The sequence below is a fragment of the Chlorocebus sabaeus genome, chromosome 16 (assembly GCF_047675955.1).
Source record: "Chlorocebus sabaeus isolate Y175 chromosome 16, mChlSab1.0.hap1, whole genome shotgun sequence".
NCBI lineage: Eukaryota > Metazoa > Chordata > Mammalia > Primates > Cercopithecidae > Chlorocebus > Chlorocebus sabaeus.
The window spans coordinates 1,059,525-1,073,435 of NC_132919.1; the positions used below are offsets into that span (position 1 = coordinate 1,059,525).

The 13,911-nt window shown below is 54.7% G+C and overlaps 1 protein-coding gene across 3 annotated transcripts in view; it reads right to left on the reverse strand.

Moving 5' to 3' along the window:
• Positions 1-13,911, reverse strand: part of ABR (ABR activator of RhoGEF and GTPase) — a 231,408-nt gene that overhangs the window by 87,266 nt on the left and 130,231 nt on the right. For all 3 annotated transcript variants that reach the window (XM_037987870.2, XM_037987871.2, XM_073023849.1), the window contains 2 exons: positions 9,901-9,999; positions 1,373-1,558 (listed from right to left, as the gene is read on the reverse strand). In XM_037987870.2, coding sequence (XP_037843798.2) covers positions 1,373-1,558; positions 9,901-9,999 — 285 coding nt within the window. The remainder of the gene's footprint in view (positions 1-1,372; positions 1,559-9,900; positions 10,000-13,911) is intronic.

Sequence of the window (13,911 nt, forward strand, 5' to 3'; positions counted from 1 at the left end):
AGGGCTGCACTTTAGTGCTTTCTGCTCTTGGGACCTCAGGAGAGGATCACTGGCTGATGGATCCGACTGCTTCCTTTTACAGAGGCAGCACCGAGATGCAGTGAATCCCTGAGTTCTCAGGGGAGCAGTCCTCGCGCCCCCAACCCGGCAGGTGCCCCTCTGTTCACTGAGGGACAGGAGACTAGAAGCCCAGCAAGGAGCCTCTATTCCAGGGCTGGTTCCACAGAGCACCCTCCAGGAGAGAGACGGAGTACCCTCGGAGAGAGAGATGGTGCTCCCACAGAAGCACATCCACAAACCCATCCACCCAGCCCGTCTCCACCAGCCCTAGAAGCACCCATCCACCCAGCCTGTCTCCACCAGTCCTAGAAGCACCCATCCATCCAGCCCGTCTCCACCAGCCCTAGAAGTATCTATCCACCCAGCCCGTCTCCACCACCCCTAGAAGCACCCATCCACACAGCCCGTCTCCACCAGCCCTAGAAGTACCCATCCACACAGCCCGTCTCCACCAGCCCTAGAAGCACCCATCCACCCAGCCCGTCTCCACCAGTCCTAGAAGCACCCATCCATCCAGCCCGTCTCCACCAGCCCTAGAAGTATCTATCCACCCAGCCCGTCTCCACCACCCCTAGAAGCACCCATCCACCCAGCCCGTCTCCACCAGCCCTAGAAGTACCCATCCACACAGCCCGTCTCCACCAGCCCTAGAAGCACCCATCCACCCAGCCCGTCTCCACCAGTCCTAGAAGCACCCATCCATCCAGCCCGTCTCCACCAGCCCTAGAAGTATCTATCCACCCAGCCCGTCTCCACCACCCCTAGAAGCGCCCATCCACCCAGCCCGTCTCCACCAGCCCTAGAAGTATCTATCCATCGAGCCCATCTCCACCACCCCTAGAAGCGCCCATCCACCCAGCCCGTCTCCACCAGCCCTGGAAGTATCTATCCATCGAGCCCATCTCCACCACCCCTAGAAGTGCCCATCCACCCAGCCCGTCTCCACCAGCCCTAGAAGCGCCCATCCACCCAGCCCATCTCCACCACCCCTAGAAGCGCCCATCCACCCAGCCCGTCTCCACCAGCCCTGGAAGTATCTATCCATCGAGCCCATCTCCACCAGCCCTAGAAGCGCCCATCCACCCAGCCCGTCTCTACCAGCCCTAGAAGCGCCCAGGGCTGCACCAGGGAGGCCTAGAGTCAAGGCACCGGCCCTGGGTGCCCCATTAACACACAGGCCCAGGCTTTCCTCCAGAACTCGGAGACGACTCAGGCCTTCAAGGAGTCCAAGAGGGCTGCCCTGTTCTCTCCCTCAACACTCTCGGCTCCGCTGAGGCCCCGCGTGAGGACCCTCCGTCACTAGGGGACTCACCAGCTTCTGGAAGAGGTGGCCCATGGTGACCTGGCTGTCCCACTGTTGCACCTTGGGGCACAGGTTGTCATAGAACTCCTTGTGGATCTCGTAGATGTCCTGGATCTTGTAGAAGATGGTCTCGATCTGCTGGATGGTGAGCACGGGCTGGGAGGTGGTGGCAGTGGCCTTCAGGGGTTTCATGGGCTGGGAGAAAGACGGGAAGAAAGAGCAGAGGTCGGGGTAAATAAACCAGAGTGTCGGCAGGCCCCGGGGCCAATCATTAGTCCTTCCGGCTGCCCAAGTCCTGCCCAGACAAGGCTGCCAAAGGCAGGGCACTGAAACGAGCTTTGTATCAAGGAGCCGCTGCCACAGGCCCCAACAAGCCACACACTGAACGGCAGGAACGTGGCCCGGCAGCTCTGCCAGGCCCGAGGGGTGGTGCCGGGGCTCACTCCCCTACCATGCACCTGAGCTCAGCAGCGGCCTGTACTGGGTTAACAGGATCCACGTCTTTCTTCCACAATATCCTGTGCCCCAAGTCATAAGCTCCTTGTCACACTTCAGTGGAAGGGAGGGTTGACTGGGAACTCAAGCCCATAGCTGTTTCCTTACAAGAAACAGAACGTGGTTCTGGGACTCAGAGGGTAGGGACCCGAAGTTACTCAAGACCAGTCTTGGCCTCGATGATATTCCAAGTTCCTGTCACTTGGCATAGGGAGAGGGATGGGGGTTTGCGTGTCTCCCACTGCATCCCACCCCTGTGGCAGACATTGCTAAGCGACCGTGGTGGTCCTTCCCACGGCGCATGGCAGGGGTCTTCAGTCTCAGACTCTTTCTGAACGCCTGCCTGTCTATACCAAGATGCTCCAGGCCCTGCCAGTGTAGACGGTGAGATGGCAGACAACAGAGACCAACCCCCAGCACCCAAGCTGACGCCATCACCTTCCAGCCCAGCGGCGGGACTGTGGGATAATGGGACGTGCGGGCATTTCCTCAGTGTAGTTCTCTGCATTTTATAAATCACCTATGATGAATAAATATGAATAATCAGGGGAAAAGAAAAAAAACCAAAGATGCCCAGGCTGTACTGCCAAGGCCACTGCAGGAGACAGGGTCTGATAACCCACTGTACAGGGAAGGCGTGGCAGGGAAGGGCAGGGCGGCCAGGAGGACAGCAGCCATGTTGGATTCTGTTGATGTTCTTCACCTACCTGAAGGCCACGTGGAAAGAGGCTTAGACTTGGCCGGGCGCAGTGGCTCACACCTGTCATCCCAGCACTTTGGGAGGCCAGGAGTTCGAGACAAGCGAGCCTGACCAACATAGTGAAACCCCGTCTCTACTAAAACTACAAAAATTAGCCAGGCGTGGTGATGTGCACCTGTAGTCCCAGCTACTCGGGAGGCTGAGGCAGGATAATTGCTTGAACCTGGGAGGCGGAGGTTGCAGTGAGCCAAGATCGTGCCACTGTGCTCCAGCCTGGGCAACAGAGCGAGACTCTGTCTCCAAAAACAAAAAAAGAGGCTTAGACTTGGCCGGGCGCAGTGGCTCACGCCTGTCATCCCAATAATTTGGGAGGCCAATGCGGGTGCATCACCTGAGGCCAGGTGTTTGAGACCAGCCTGACCAACATGGTGAAACCCCATCTCTACTAAAACTACAAAAATTAGCCGGGCATGGTGGCAGCCACCTGTAATCCCAGCTACTTAGGAGGCTGAGGCAGGAGAATCGCTTAAACTCAGGAGGCAGAGGTTGCAGTGAGCCAAGATTGCGCCACTGCACTCCAGCCTGGGCGACAGAGCGAGACTCTGTCTCCAAAAACAAAAAAGAGGCTTAGACTTAGTCTGGGTTGCTCTGCAGACCCAGGAACAGTGGGGAAAAGTTACAGGGTGAGATTTGGGCTCACGAGAGCCGTCCCCCATAGGATTAAGTAGCGAGCTTTCCGACAAGAGAAGTATTCTAGCAGACAATGGGTGACTCCACTGCTGAAAATGCTGCACTGAAGGGAACACCGAAGCCATCGCCAGCTCCCTATGGAGCCATCACCAGCTCCAGCCAACCACGGCAAGCTCCCGGCCCAGCCTCACTCCAGCCTCACATCTGACGACATCTCCTCTACTCATTCACATCACCTCACTCTGATGGAGGCAGAACTCACATTCGCTGGAAGAATTCTCATCTACTCAGACACCCAGATGGTGCTCTACCTTCTGGCTCCCTCATCCTCCGAGCTCTAAAAAGCCCAGATGCAACAATCCACGCAGGACAGAGCAGGCCCCTCCTTCTGACTGTTGCCATGCTAGAACCAGTGGCCCCTCAGCGTCCGGTCCTTGCCAGGCAAACGCATGGGGTTCAACCTGGTACAGGCCAGGCAGCGTGGGCTTCAGTCTCAGCTCTGCTGTGGGCACATCACTCAGGGTCCCTGGGCTTCCTGTCACCAGCAGCCTCGTTTGTGAAACTGGGATAATACGGCCATGCGCTACCTACTGACATTCCGGTCAGTGCATACATGACCATGGTCCCAGACTGCATTTTTGTTTTGTTTTGTTTTGTTTTGAGACAGAGTCTCACTCTGTCACCCAGGCTGGAGTGCAGTGGCACAATCTCAGCTCACTGCAACCTCTGCCTCCCAAGTTCGAGCAATTATCCCACCTCAGCCTCCCGAGTAGTAGCTGGGATCACAGGCATGCGTTATCATGCCCGGCGATTTTTTGTAGTTTTAGTAGAGATGGGTTTTCACCATATTGGTCAGCCTGGTCTCGAACTCCTGACCTCAAGTGATCCACCTGCCTCAGCCTCTTGAAGTGCTGGGATGATGGGCGTAAGCCACCGCCCCCGGGCTGAGACCTTTATAATCCAGTTGGGTGAAATGGACCAACACAGATGAAATGACTATGGACAATGTGACCGACTGTGCACACCAACCATGTGGTTCCAAAGTTGTGCTGGAGCAGCCTGGAGGGCTGCATGGAGGAGGAAGACATACCAGGGCCTTGGAGAGCTCAGCAGGTGGAGGAGTAGGGGTGTAGAGAGGCATGCCAGACAGAGGAACAGAAGGCACCGGGGGGCAGGGGCAAGGGAAGAGTGTCCCCCCAAGTCCAGGTGGGTGAGCTGAAAGCTGTGGGGACTCCCCACCCTCCATGAGGGACATGGAGTTTCAGGATTGACATAGTCCTAAGAGTTTATCCTTTTCACCTCAACGCAGGACCCCACAGAGGAGCCCACGTCACCACAAAGTCCCCAAATCCATGAATTCTTGTCCCTGCCTTGGTGCAGTCCCCATTGAGGAGGGAACAGGGAAGCAGGAAGGCAACAGTCCCAGGAAGGCCAAGGAGACAGGATTTCTCAGAAGCCGCCGAGGACGCACTCGTCTGCCACCCACGCAAAGACAACACACAATGGTTCTGCTTCCTTCTAAACTTCCCACCCTGTCTGCAAAAGGGGAAGAAATCGACGCTCACCCGCAGCCAGTCACAAGGATGGGGCCTGTGTTTGGGGCATCAGATGGTTCTCATGACACGATGGGGACCTTGGCTCTTACTTCTGATTTCACTTGGTGGGAGGCGACAGGGCTGGGTGTGTGTCCTTTGCTGGCCAGGACCCTTGAGGCCGTTATTTTTCTCTGGTGAAGTCCCACACATGGGCTCGGGGCAGGAGGGTGGACTGAAAGCCACACTTTCAGGTGACCCACACTGAGCTTTGGCACGGCACAGCCGTTCTGCCAAAGTGCTAGCACACCACTCAGGCACCCCCTCCTCCCCAGTCCTGCTGCAGAGGCAAGGGCAGGCCCCGGCTCTCCATTTCACCATGAGAGTTCTCGGAGAGGACCCCGAGTGACCTCCACCCTGGCTCCCAGCCCAGCTGCTTCTCAGGAAGACGGGCCTGGGCCAGTTCTCACTTGCCAGTGGGACTTCACACAGCCGTTTGTCTGCTGTCCCACAGCGACTGGCCTTTCGAAATAGGGGAAAGAAATGTACCCACTTCCTCCGCCTCCTGCCCCAGAAGGCCTGGCATGCTTGCTGCCATGCCACCCTAGTTACTCGTCACTGGAGCCCAGGGAGGAAGGCATCATTCACCTGTTTTATAGATAAAGAGGCTGCGATACAGCGTGGCTATGAGCCCCAACGCACAGCCAGGACAGTCCACCCCAGGAGGGCCAGTCGTGGCCAGCAGTGGGAGGGGCTGTGGGGAATGGCCTCACCCTGTGGCCCCGGCATAGCAAGACGCAGTTCCCAAGCTCAGTTCCCAGCGTCAAGGAGATCCAGAATTTCAATGCATTTGGCTTCGTCTTTTTTCCTTCACCCCCTGCCTCGGCCCAGGCTCCCAGGCTTTCCCTGTAATTGGAGCCCACCAGGAAGCAGGAGGGCCCCAGAAGACGACCCCCACCAGCAACCCAGAGGCCAGGACGGAGGCTTCTGTGCGGAGGCTCGTCTGCCCTGTGTGTGCACACGGTTTTAGGTACACACACCCAGCCCTCTGACTATCAGGAAGCGTTCAGCTGAAAGCAAACAGGCCGGGGCAGAGCGGTGGGAATGGGGTCAGGAGTGGGAAAGCGAGCATGGAGGGGATGAATGTTCTTCTCCTTCGGGCTGGCCCCTTTGTGAGGCCGCCCCGAAGAGCAGGTTTAGCTTCCTCCTTGCTGAGGGGTGGGGAGGGTGTGGGGGTTCCCAGCTCAGGGAGGAGAGGGGGGAGGGCGTGAGTCTTTCGCTCTGAGGTTTTCTTCTGAGGCTGTGGCTGTGGAGGGTCCCACTCCTCCTTCCTGAGCCCTCCTGCCACAGACCTGGCCTCCCAGCAAGTTCCTCCGTCGCTCCCTCTGGCCCCTGCTCAAGAAAGAGCCAAGCAGGGGCCCAGGAGGAGAGAGCTGGAGACGCGGGGGGACCTGCCCTGGGCACATCAGGAAGGGGGCCCCTACCCCACAGATTCTGCCTTTGGGGCATGAGCTGTTAGAAAGGCAGGGCAGGGAAGGAAGGGCTCTTGGTCTTGGCCCAGAGGAAGAGGCTTGCGGTTGGCAGGTGGGATCTAAGGGCGTCGTGTCTGATGGGGACGGGCGCCACTCCCTCCTTCAGGGAAAAGGTGTGTTGTGGCAGAAACCAATAAGCCCTAACCAGTTTCCTCTCCTGGCACTGGAGAAATTAACAGTATCAACGAACACTCAGGCTATGTTCTGAGAGCTTTATGTGCTGGACGCGGTGGCTCACACCTGGAATCCCAGCACTTTGGGAGGCCAAGGCGGGCGGATCACATGAGGTCAGGAGTTTAAGACCAGCCTGGCCAACATGGTGAAACCCCATCTCTACTAAAAATACAAAAATTAGCTGGGTGTGGGGGTGGGCGCCTGTAATCCCAGCTACTTGGGAGGCCGAGGCGGGAAATCTCTTGAAGCCAAGAGGTGGAGGTTATAGTAAGCCAAGACTGTGCCACTGCACTCCAGCCTGGACAACAGAGCAAGACTCCATCTCAAAAAATAATAATAATAACTCTGTGTATAAATTCCTTTAATCCTCACAACGACCCCATGAAAAGTATACTATTCATATACCCTGTTTGCAGATGGAAAAACTGAGGCACGAAGGCTCATTCACCTGCTGAAAGCCTGGAGCCAGTACGGCCAGGCAGTCTGGATCCTTTGTCCCAACTCCTTTCAGATATACATCCTGTGAGTCAGGGCAACTATGTTGCTTTTTGGTACAGCAATTTATGGTTTCGAAGACGAGTTTCACGAGTGTCTGACGGTTGTCTCTTTGCCTGTCCTCCTTTCTTCCACTAACATTTGAGTGTCTTAAGTACTCAACACTGTACGAGGTCCTGGAAGGACCACCCGATCTTCTCAACCCCGTGGAAAGAGAGAGAAAAAATGGTATCACTCTCATCTTCAGATCCAGAAATGGAGGCTCAGGGAATTTATGTATAGCTCACCCAAAGACAGCAGTTTTCTTTTGTTTTTGTTTTTGTTTTTTTTTTTGAGACAGAATCTCGCTCTGTTGCCCAGGCTGGAGTGCAGTGGCTTGATCTCAGCTCACTGTAAGCTCCGCCTCCTGGGTTTATGCCATTCTCCTGCCTCAGCCTCCCGAGTAGCTGGGACTACAGGCGCCCGCCACCACGTCTGGTTCATTTTTTTATTTTTAGTAGAGACGGGGTTTCACCCTGTTAGCCAGGATGGTCTCGATCTCCTGACCTCATGATCCACCCACCTCGGCCTCCCAAAGTGCTGGGATTACAGGCGTGAGCCACCGCGCCTGGCCAAAGCCAGCAGTTTTCAAAACTCACAACAGGTACAAGACACCTTGGGCCCAGCAATTACATATATATTCACAGGCACACAGACAACAAACTGAAAGTTCCCTCACTTATCTTTCCTGTGTATGATGCATGCTGGTATGTTTTCATTGGTTTAAAAATGCTGTCCCAACCCACTGTACTGGTTTCACAACCCACTGTAATGATTTCACAATGCACGGATGGGCTGAGAGGCACAGTCTGAGAAACGGTGCAATACGCCTGCTATTCATGGCAGGGCCAGGTCTTGCCCCAGCTCTGGCCCCAGACCAGGACCCTCAGCTACCTGCCACACTGCCCCTCACTTGGAAAACAGCTCCATGCATAGAGATAAAATCCCGGAGAGATGGGATACACTCAACCTGGCATGTGGCAAAGCAGCTGCACATTCCTTTTTTTCTTTTCTTTTCTCTTTTTTTTTTGGAGACAGAGTTTCACTCTCGTTGCCCAAACTGGAGTGCAGTGGCATGATCTTGGCTCATTGCAATCTCCGCCTCCCGGGTTTAAGCGATTCTCCTGCCTCAGCCTCCCTGAGTAGCTGGGATTACAGGTGCCCACCACCACACCTGGCTAATTTTTTGTATTTTTAGTAGAGATGGGGCTTCACCATGTTGGCCAGGTTGGTCTCGAACTCCTGACCTCAGGTGATCCACGCGCCTCAGCCTGCCAAAGTGCTGGGATTAGAGGTGTGAGCGACTGTGCCCGGCCTTTCTTGAGACAGGGTTTCACTCTCGCTGTCCAGTCTGGAATACAGTGGCGCGCTCTTAGCTCACTATGACCTTCGCCACCAGGTTCAAGCAATTCTCATGACTCAGCCTCCTGAGTAACTGGGATTACAGGTATGCACCACCATGTCTGGCTCTTTTTTTGTATTTCTAGTAGAGACAAAGTTTTACCACATTGGCCAGGCTGTTCTCAAACTCCCGTCGTCAAGAGATCTGCGCACCTCGGGCTCCCAAAGTGCTGGGATTACCGGCATTGAGCCACCACACCCGGCCTGCATCTGCACATTCACACAGTCATTCCTGGGTAATATAAATGTCAAGTCCCCTGGGACACTGACAGCATCTCAGGGTTGACATGTGACAGCACCTCACGTCATGGCAAGTACTTAAATGTGTATCTTAGAATTCTTGTTAAGAATGAGCTTCCACAGATCCACACTTCTGAGTCTCCCTTCTCTGACAATTACCTTATGTCTCAGGCTGCGAAACACCCAGAGGAAAGAACCTGACACGCCACAATCACTCGGCATAATATCCAGATGCATCTAAGGAGCACTTTCTCCCAAGGCAAAACCACCTCACATCTGTGTAATACTTTTATCTTTCGAAAACATTTTCATATTCCCCTCCCAATCGGATTCTCACAACAATGCCTCCCTCCGGGAGGGAAACTGAGGCATGTTACCAAGGGCTGAGCTTGGCCTGATGCCTCAGAGCTGTGCTGCTTTTCCAAAGAACACGGACAGGCCAGGCGCGGGGGCTCACGCCTGTCACCCCAGCACTTTGGGAGGCTGAGGCAGGTGGATCACTTGAGGTCAGGAGTTTGAGACCAGCCTGGCCAACATGTTGAAATCCCGTCTCTACTAAATACAAAAATTAGTCGGGCGTGGTGGCACGCACCTGCAGTTCCAGCCACTAGGGAGGCTTAGGCAGGAGAATCACTTGAACCCAGGAGGCAGAGGTTGCAGTGAGCCGAGATTGCGCCACTGCACTCCAGCCTGGGAGACAAGAGCAAAAACTCTGTCTCAAAAACAAACAAACAAACAATCAAACAAACAAACAAACACACACAGCCTGCCACCTCATATTTCCTGACACGCGGCCTCAGGATGGTGTTAACGGTTCCCTCACCCAGGGAGGTAGAAGGACGTGGACCCGAGATGGCAGAGACTTCTTAACTGGATTGACTGGGAGTGACTGTCCGGAGCACAGCGTGGAGGAGGCGCTTGGCCGTCGCCCGGGCAGAGCACCGTGGTGGGTTAGCGATGCCCTATGCCACGGTCGTGGATGACAGGTGTGTCTGCCACCCCTAACCCGGGTGTGCTTCTTCTCCTGCCTTTTGAGAGCTGGGGCTGAGGGGCATGGGCCCTTTCTGGCAATGACCTGGGCTGCCTGATCTCCAGCTAGACGCAGAGCAGCTGCGCTCTGTCCACAGCGAGGGACGGGCACGGGTCCCCTTTCCTCTCCAGCTCCAAAAGCAGCTTCAGAGCATGACATCATCCGACACGCGGGGGAACAGAAGGCCCCAGAGCAGGGACTGTACTCACCAGCAATAGGGCTTCCAGCTGGTTAATGTAGATCTCTTCACTGGCCAAGAACCCCGAGAGAACCAGCTTCCTCATCTCCAGGCCTTTCCCTGCTTCCACCTGCACAAAAGCAAAGCACAGCCAACAGCTCATGAGCAAGGTGGCCAAAATCCTGAGTGGACTGTCTGTTTCCCTACCCTTTTCTTTTTTTTTTGAGACGGAGTCTCGCTCTGTCACCCAGGCTGGAGTGCGGTGGCAAGATCTTGGCTCACTGCAACCTCCGCCTCCCGGGTTCAAGCGATTCTCCTGCCTCAGCCTCCTGAGTAGCTGGGACTACAGGCGCCAACCACCATGCCCAGATAATTTTTGTATTTTTAGTAGAGACGGGGTTTCACCATGTTGGCCAGGCTGGTCTAGAACTCCTGATCTCAGGTGATCCACCTGCCTCAGCCTCCCAAAGTGCTGGGATTACAGGCGTGAGCCACCGCACCCAGCCACCCTTGTCCCTTTCCCCTTAAGTCACACTTTCATAGGAGATAAAAGTCAGATACTATGATAAAAATATATATATAAAACATGCAGAAATACAAAAGGAAAAACAATCACCCATATTCCTCCTGTAACATCTTGTTTTGCTTCGTTCAATCTATTTTCCACATTTCCCCATTTGACATTCATCGATTCATCCACCTGTCAACCAAGTCAACCTTCTCACGGTGAGCAAGACACAAGGACCTGCCCCAGGTCTGCTGGGCAGTTTAATGTGTGGTGCGGGGACAAGGATGTTCAGGAGGGAAAATCAGAGTCATGACTGAGGCAGGGCACAGTCACAAGGGAGGGCACAGCAGGGGCCAGAATCTAAGTCTGGGGGGTAGAGAGGGGTCCCAGAGGAAGTGACAAACAAACCAAGAGAAGTGTGGGTAGAGAGAACCGAATGGAAGGGCCCCAGCCTTGAGGCCTCCAGACTTCTGTCCTTATCCTCTTGTCTCTGGGGTTCCACCCCACATCAGAAGGCCGGCTGTGAGCCCCTCAGCCTTACCCTGCCCCACCCCGCACACTCGCCGCAGCACTCCCTGGTCACCTCACCGTGCCCAGAACAGACCCAAAGTGGCCGCCTCCTCCCTCCAGAACTGCTCCTCCTTAGCGTGGAGGTCACACGCCATTAAGCGTTGGATGTCCACCAACTAGCACAGTGCCTGGCACAGAGAAAGTACCCCCAAAGTTCTCCTCAGTGAAAAAACATACATAGTAATTCTTCTCAGCCAGGACCCCCAAGAGTCGTCCCTGGGCCCCTCTTCCTTCTCTCTCCTTTCCCTCTGCCACACTGAGCCTCCAAGCCCTTCCGTGCTTGCTGTTCATCTCCCCCAAGCCCTTCCACGCTTCCCAGCTCTTCTGTTGCCTCCTGTTCCCTCTGTCCCACCCCTCCCCTCTCCTGTGGTTGAGGCCCCCTGCATCTCACTCTGTCGCCTGGGTTCTCCGAATCGACTTTTCCTCCCTCTCTTCCTCTCTCCTCCTGCCTGTCCCACGTACCAGAGCTGGATTCATCTTCTAAGAGTGCCACCTTGCCCAAGGCTTGCCAAGGACCGAGTATGAAGACTGCAAAATGTGAGTACTTAGGAATTCCATTGGGCTATGTGTCCATTTATTTATTCATTCAATAAATATTCACTGAAGGTCCACCAGGCCCTATAGATACCATGGGAAACAGACAGTGGCCCCTGTTCTCACGTGGCTTAGAATCTAGTGGGAAAGACATTTGAAAAACAAACAAGTAAAGATTCAGCCCTAGACTGGGACATGAGGCCCACCATATCCTTTATGAGACACCTGCAAGGGCCCAGGGGCCCGTCCCTACCCTTCCAGTCCTTCCCACAGCCAGGAGACCGCTCGGTCTTCCCACATGCAGGAGAACCAGCTTCCTCATCTTCAAAGGCCTCTAGCTTTCGGTTCTTTCTGTACCTGCTGCCTAAAATGCCATCTTTCCCCAAGGCATCATGGCCACAGAAGGGGAATGAGAGAGTCAGAGACAGGGTGGTGGTGAGGGACTGCTTGGAAGATGCTACACTGGTAGGTTTGACGACAGAGGATGGGGCCATGAGCTAAGGAATGCAGGGAGCCTTTGGAGGCTGGAAATGGCAACAAAATGAATTAATTCCCCTAGAGCAGGGGCGTCCGATCTTTTGGTTCCCCTGAGCCACACTGGAAGAAAAAGAATTGTCTCGGGCCACACATAAAATACAGTAACACTAACGACCACAGATGAACTAAAAGAAAATAACAGGTTTTAAGAGTTTACAAATTTGTGTCAGGCCACACTCAAAGCAGTCCTGGGCCGCGTGGCCATAGGCTGGACAAGCTTGCCCTAGAGCTTCCAGAAGCAATGCAGCCCTGGAGATCTTTTTTATTTTAATTAATCTATTTATTTATGTATTTATATATTGAGACAAAGTCACGCTCTGTCGCCCAGGCCCGAGTGCAATGGCATGATCTCGGTTTACTGCAACCTCTGCCTCCCAAGTACAAGCGATTCTCCTGCCTCAGCCTCCCAAGTAGCTGGGATTACAGGCGCCCAAAGTCACACCCACTAATTTTTGTATTTTTAGTAGAAATGGGGTTTCACCATATTGGCCAGGCTGGTCTCAAACTCCTGACCTCAGGTGATCTGCCCGCCTTGGCCCCCCAAAGTGCTGGGATTACAGGCATGGGCCATGGTGTCGGGCAGAGATCCTTTTTAGATTTCTGTATAAGAGAATAAATTTATGTTGTTTTAAGCCCTTAAGTTTGTGGCGATTTGTTTCAGCAGCATTAGAAAAGCAATACAGACCCCATGCTTTAGGAAAGGGCAATAGTTACTTATTGGCAGCTTCACAAATACCAGGAACTGTGCTTAGCACTCACCAGAGTCTCAAAACCTGGCAGGTGTTACCAACTTCCTGAGGCACAGAGAGAGTCGGGACTGTCAGAGGCCTGCAGAGCCTGCAGCACACGTACCCCTGGGGGACAAGATCAGAGCCTGGAACAGCCCCCAGCCCCAGCCCCTCCAGGTCAGACCCTCAGGGGTCTTCCTGCTGCTTCCCAGCCTTGACACATGGGGACTCATCCCCGGTGCTGGGGGCTAGCACCTCTCTGTTCCCTGCCTCAGGATCTGCCTGAGGGTTTAGTAAATGCCCTATAGAGGAAGTTACTTGGATACACTGTGAGCTTTAACTGTAGAGCTGTTTGGACTCGGATGGGGGGAGGAACGGGATCTGCAGCCCCATCCACAAATAAGCTTCACGCCCCCCGGCATGAGCATAGACCCCAGAGCCCTGTAATTGCCCATTTCTGCTAGATCCTCCCCTCAAGACTTCCATTCACCGTCCAGTCTTGAAAGGCTGGTTCTGATGGGAAGACAGCTCAGAAGACCCTCCCTCAAACGGCAATAAAGAGTCAGCCCCAAGAGCCCCCGCTCTGGGCCCTGTTCGCGCTGCAGTTTTGGCTGGGATGGGAGCAAACGCACTGGAGAGCTCACCGATGGGAAATCAGCCTCTCGCTGCACTTGGCTAACGGGAGACCGGTCGCTCAGTCACCACCAAAGAAAGGCCTTTTCCATTCCCATCTTTTCCAGCTTTCCTCAGACTCCACAATTCCCAGTTCAGAGCCATGAGGAAATTCACCATCGTGTCTTCAGTCTTTGTGGGGCGACTGTTGTCTCATCGAAGCCCAGGCTCACACTCACCCACTCCCACCGGGAGCCAGGCACCGGGAACACGAAGGTGAAGGAGATTGCCTCCCCCCTAGGGAGCACTTCAGAGGTGACCGCGTGCCCAGAATGCTCCAGAGTGAGTTCTCTAAAGACTTTCCGGTCCCACAGCCTCTGCCACGCTGCCTGCCAGTCTCCAGCACCGGGAAGCGGCCTGTCCTCACTTCCTCCCAGCCAGAACTGACGAAATGCAGCCTCGGTGGGTTCGTTTATCCTCAGCATCCTGCACCTGCACAATCTGCTAGGCTGACGGTGTGGCAGCTCGAAGCCACCAAAGACGTCAGGTCACT